This window comes from Sorex araneus, chromosome 8 (assembly GCF_027595985.1).
Source record: "Sorex araneus isolate mSorAra2 chromosome 8, mSorAra2.pri, whole genome shotgun sequence".
NCBI classification, from domain to species: domain Eukaryota; kingdom Metazoa; phylum Chordata; class Mammalia; order Eulipotyphla; family Soricidae; genus Sorex; species Sorex araneus.
This window is the reverse complement of record NC_073309.1, coordinates 65,088,868-65,094,867: the sequence shown is the minus strand read 5'-3', so window position 1 is coordinate 65,094,867 and position 6,000 is coordinate 65,088,868. Positions and strand designations below refer to the sequence as shown.

General features: G+C 42.7%; 1 protein-coding gene across 1 annotated transcript in view; it reads left to right on the top strand.

Moving 5' to 3' along the window:
* Nucleotides 1–311: 311 nt before the first annotated feature.
* The window catches only part of AGL (amylo-alpha-1, 6-glucosidase, 4-alpha-glucanotransferase), an 83,837-nt gene continuing 78,148 nt past the window's right edge, over nucleotides 312–6,000 (top strand). The window contains exons 1-2 of the mRNA XM_055145505.1: nucleotides 312–574; nucleotides 1,009–1,149. Of these exons, the coding sequence (XP_055001480.1) occupies nucleotides 1,068–1,149 (82 nt within the window). The 5' untranslated portion in view covers nucleotides 312–574; nucleotides 1,009–1,067. The remainder of the gene's footprint in view (nucleotides 575–1,008; nucleotides 1,150–6,000) is intronic.

Sequence of the window (6,000 nt, the reverse complement as noted above, 5' to 3'; positions counted from 1 at the left end):
GGGAGCCCCTGAGCAGCGTGGGTGTAGCTTTCCCTGGGGAAAAAAAAGAAAAGCAAAAAGCAAAGCGAAGCAAGTGCAAACCAAGAGACGCGCACACCGTTGGCGGGACGAGCAGGGTGTCGGCGCCTCCTGGCCCCCAGGCCACCCCGCCTTCACACCGCCGGGCCGGCTCCACCCAGGCCGCCGCCTCCGCGGGTCTGCAGGGGCGGGGTACAGCACCGGCTGGGCGAGCGAACTCTCGCGAGACTAGTGGTCCAGGCGCGCGGTCCGGAAGTGGGGCGGGCGGGGGACCGGGCCTTGGTCTCGGGGGCGCGCGGGGGCGGGGCCTTGGTCGCGGGGGCGCGCGGGGGCGGGGCCACTCGCCGCCCCGCCCCGTGCCCTTCCCGGTGCCCGGAGCGTCTGGCCTGTCCCCCGCCGCGTCCCCGCGCCCCCCGCCCGACTGCGCCCCGCGGGAGCCGAGGGGCACGCGGAGGGGCACGTGCTGCTGCTCGGACCGCGTCCGTGGGTCGCTGGCCGCGGCTTGGGGCCAGCCGCTGTCCCCATTGGTGGCCGCGCGGGACGGGCCGTCTCCCCGGTGAGCTCGGCGCGGGGCCCGCTCTCCCGCGGGGACGCTCCGGCCCGGCCCGGGCATCTCTCCCCGGGACGTTCCAAAATGTATTGCTTCCCTCCCGGGGCCGCCCCGGGCTTGGTTGTTGCTTTGTTTGTTTGTGTTTGCATTGTTGTTGTGTGTCCCTTCCTCGTAAGGATCTGTCATACCGCAGTTTTTATTATTATTACTATTATTTTAGTTTTTATTTATTTAATTTTTATTTTTATCATTGTTATTACCTTTGGTCTCAGTTGTGACCCAAAGAAGGGGACCGCTCGTGGCGTGTCTCCCCCAGTCTCGCTTATCAGATTTGCTCTTGCATGGTGATCAATAGCCTTTTAGAAGGTCTAAGAGGGGCTGTCATTCTCAGGGAGGGGGAGGCCAGGGTTTTCTTTTCCTAATTGCTCTTTGTTTCGCAGGAGGACTCACTTCGCAGTTTTCGCTCTTCTGCAAGATTCCACATCCTCTAGAAGCCAAAATGGGACCCAGTAAACAGATTAGAATCTTACTTCTGAACGAAATGGAGAGGCTGGAAAGGACTCTCTTCAGACTTGAGCAAGGTCAGCTAGTCATTTTAAAGACAGAGCCAGCAAGTCAATTAGCTCTGTCTTTAAAATTTTCTATCCACTGACTGTCATGAACTATTTTGAAATTTTGAATATAATTCCTCTGGCCCTTTCCGTAACTTGATTTGTTCAGAGTTGACCCAGTGCTCTAAAAACTAAATGAAAGTTATTTTAGCTGAAAATATTTTTTACCTGTCGTGTTAGAATGAGGATATGTAACTTCTACTTAAAAGCAGAAGTTGACTCTATGATCAGAATAGTCACTACATTATTTCTAAGAGCGTAAAGTATTGTGACTTGGTAAATTGAATATGACTTATTTTGGATACATTTAGTTTTGCTTTTTTTAATAGCTGTTTTCCTTTGCTAAAATTGTTTTTATGCAATGCCTAGAATCAAATGAAAGGCCCAGTACATGCAAAACATGCACTTTGCCACCAAGCTTCATCCTGCCCCCTTTCCTGGAATTTGGGATTAGTTAAACAGATCCTAACAGAAAAGCAAACTGTTGCTTTATGGTTAGCAAAAGCTTTTCAACTATAGAGAAATTAAAAGCAAAAAGTGGTTGGTTTCTTGTTCTCATTGTTGTTATTGCTGTTTTACATCAGTACAAAAGATGACATAGCAGATTGAGTCATGTTTAAATGCATTTGAGGTGTGATTTAAAAGATTTCAGGGGCCAGAGAGATAGTACAACCACTCAGCCTACCCGGGTTTTATCCCTGACACCACGTATTATCACCAAGCCCCACCAGGAGTGATCTCTGAGTGGAGAACCAAGATCCCACACCAAAACCATTTTTTTTTAAATAAATAAAATATCTGTTTACAATTTTTTTTTTGGCTTTTTTGTTCACACCTCACAGTGCTCTGGGCTGACTTCTGGCTCTGCACTCAGGAGTCATTCCTGGCGATGTTGGGGAGATCATATGATGCTGGGGATCGAACCCAGAACCCAGGTTGGCACGAGCAAGGCAAATGCCCTACCCACTCTGGCCCCCCAAAAGATTTTCTTTAAACTAGTGTCATAATCAGAAAATTATTTTTTTAAAAATTACAACCCTCAAATGTGTTGCCAGATCGTCATCATTTTCAACTTTGGTGTTTGGGATCACTGGGTGCACACTCCATTTTTGTTTTTCTGACTATGACCTCTGCTGGTATTTTTTTTTTGTCATTTTTTCCCCCCTAATCTCTTGAGTACTCCTGGTGGTGTGAGCTCTCACTTCCACATTTTAATTTTATGTGATTCTGCAAGAATTTTTTTTTTAATGCTTCAAAAAGTGTACATGTGTATGGCCTCAGCATTGCCCAACATGCTGGTGACCTGTTTTGAAAGAAGAGTGTTTCAGAACTGTAATTCTAAACATTTCTTTATTTGTGGACTAAAGTATTGATTTCTGCTTTTCTACCTAACTGAATGTTGATGATCTGAACTAATATGTCTTCAAATAGATATTAAGCATTAAGAGATTACCTAGTCTTGCTCTGGTTGCTTGACTTCATCCCAGCGTAAATCTATAGAATAGTTTCAGGACAGCTTCATGAGGAAGATTTAAATCTAACAAGTTCAAAACTGTCTTCTCATTCCCAACCCTTTGTTTTCTAGTTCCCCTGCTTGGTGACATCTAGTGATACAGTTTCGGAAGTTAGAACCTACTCTCATTTATTCTCTTCTACTGCCATCTCTAAGTTCCAGAATTTCTTTCCAAATATCTGCTAGTTGGTTACTATGTTCCTTCCACATGCCTAAACAAATACTGTATCCCTTTCACACCAAATGAGGGAATAGTTTTATACAATCTCTCCCTTGTTTATTCATTGGTATCTAAAATTTAAACGCCTCTTCCTGGCAGCCAAGACATTCTGTCATGGAATTCCACCTTCCCTAGCCAAGTTTGTATCTCTTTGTATTCTTCTTTATTAGCATCCTTCATCTTTTGATGGCTTTTAGAAACTCCCTTTCCATTCCCAAACTTGTGGTGTTTCTCATGTCTGACACCTCCATTAAATTCTCATGCCTGACACTACCATTAAATTCCACTATTGTTGTCATTCTGTGTGTTACCTATCACTGAACTCAAGTTCCACCTGCTCCATGGGGTCTTTCCTTAATTTTTCTTTATCTAATTTCCTTGATTTTTCATAATACAATGATCACAGACATTACAGAATAATACTATAGTGTCTAAAGCTTGTTAGTCTCAATAGTATCTAGAGCTTGTGAGGATAGCACAGTATATTTGATTTAATACATTCTTGCTCATTGATTCCTACAACTCCAGTTAAAGCGGGAGACAATAGTAAAGTCAGCCATGTATTTGGAACCCTGTGGAATATTTAAGAATGATATGGTTGACTCTAACTCTAGTTAAACCAGTAAATTCCTCCGAATGACTTAATGAGAACATGTCAAATATTTTTGTGTGTACAGTATAGTAATAGTGTGACCATGTTATTTTCTAGTATGAAAGACAAAAAGATGGGAGACTAGAGAGAAGACGACATTGAGAAGACTTTTTGAAGTCTTCTTTTAAAAACTTGTCTGTTTAAAGCTACAAGCTTAGATCAGTGTTTGAGACATTTTTAAATGCTCAGAACTTAGTGATCTGGTAATATGAAGAAAAACTGACCTTTTATTGCTTTCATATTTAATTGAGAACTTTTTATGAAAGGACCATATAAAAATGGCCAAAGCCCTGTCTTCATTTTTCTTTTCAATTTATAAGCAAATACATTTGCATAAATTTCAGTTCGATATATAATTTTTTTTCCATTTTAGGTATTCTCTCTATAGATTCTTCTTCTAAGTCAGCAAGTACAAGACCAAAGTACTATCCTTTCTTCCCAGAGCTGTGACCTCTTTCTATATGGAAAGAATAATGAACAAAATCAGTAGTTTCCAAATCTGGAATTCTTCCATCTAAATTTTACAATTTTTTCCTGAGCCACACCTGGTGATACTCAGGGGTTACTCCTGGCTCTTCCTCCCTCAGGAGTCACTTCTGGGGTGTTTAGGGGACCATAAGGGATACCAGGTATTGAACCCAGGTCACCTGTATTGAAGACAAGCACCTTTACTTGCTATACTATTGCTCTGGCTCAATTTTACCATTTTTTAAAAAGAAAATGTTTACATATATAAAGTGTATATATATGTGTGTGTATATATATATAAAGTGTTTGTGTATGCACACATACATATATAATAAGATCCCTTGATAGGAGCTCAAGTTTATGTAAGTTGAGTGAAGGAAACAAGATAGAAATATTTATAGCACAGGAGGTAGGGCATTTTTTAAAGTGAATTAGGGGCCTGGGAACTAAGTCAAGAGCTGAGTCTGTATGCTCAAAACCCAGGTCTGGCACCACAGGGACCCCTGAGCACCTCTGACTATAGTGCTGGTGTCCCCTAAGCACCAGGGAGTCCCCAAAAATGGATTCTGTTCTGCTAACATAGTAGCCTTAACATCAGTAGATTCTGGGAAGATGACATTAAGCAAACGGATATATAACCAAAGTGATTATATAAAAGGCAAAATTGATATAAATGTCACTTAGTTTTACGATTCATTTCTAGTCACAGAGCTTCTGCAAATGTCTAAATAAAAATCCAAAACTCTCTTAATATCACACAAAATTTTTGCTCCTTTACTTTCTAATCCCCTAATTCCAGTTCAGGTCACAGCAGGTCACTGACACAGTGGGGTAACCCTGGGCGGGACCCCTGCAGAACTCACACGCATCCTCACGTAGACGGGGGCAGTGACAGCCATCTGTACGCCTCAGTCCCCAGCCGAGGGATGTCGAGGAAACCAGAGTGGCAACCTGTGAAGACACAGGAGAACATGCAGGATGCACCGAGTGGCCGCTGCCGGGAAGCAGCTTACCTTTTCTTGCTAGTGTTAAAGTGTTGTTTGACAAGCTGCTCTGTGTCAGCTGACATCGTGGTCTCAGTTTGCAGTCACGTAAGTTATAAAGAAAAAATGGGGAAAGAATTAAGATCATAAATCTAGGCCAGAGCAGTAGTGTGGTGGGTGGGACGCTTGTCCCGCCTGCAGCCAACTCTGGTTCGATCCCCGGAACCACATATGGTCCTCTAAGCCCCACCAGGAGTGATCCCTGAGCACAGTGCTAGGAATAAGCCATGAGCACTTCCGGATGTGACCCAGTCTCTCGCTCCCACTCCCCTCCAAAAATCAGCAAAAAAGAGCTAATTTTTTAGCGTTTGCCAGCTTTTGCTCAGCCAAGTGTATCAAGTGTATTTTTAGGAAAACCTTCATCATATGATTTTATACATGTTAATGATTATTTGCTTTAAAAAAGTTGATAATAGAATTTTCTGAGGTTGTTTTTTTTTTTGGCTTTTTGGTTCACACCTGTCGATGCACAGGGGTTACTCCTGGCTCATTCACTCAGTAATTAACCCTTGGCGGTGCTCAGGGGACCGTATAGGATGCTGGGAATTGAACCCAGGTTGGCCGTGTGCAAGGCAACGCCCTACCCACTGTGCTATCACTCCAGCCCCAGAATTTTCTGTTCTTTTAAGAATCTTCCAACTAAAGGATTTTAGGTTAATGTATAAATATGGAACATCTTCAGTTCAGCTTGTTAATGCAACTGATAGCAGGGAAAATATAAATTTACTAGCCTTATTTCAGTAAAATATTAACTAGTTAATGGAAGTGAAAAATTAATATCATAGTAACATAGTCATCAGGTATTTCTTCTATGTATATCTGGGTATGTTTGGTAAATTTTTTCAACTCTCCAGCAATTGAAACATTCTTAGATGGTGTTTTCAGGATTGTAACATGTACTCTGAAGAAATGTGAAATTGTACCC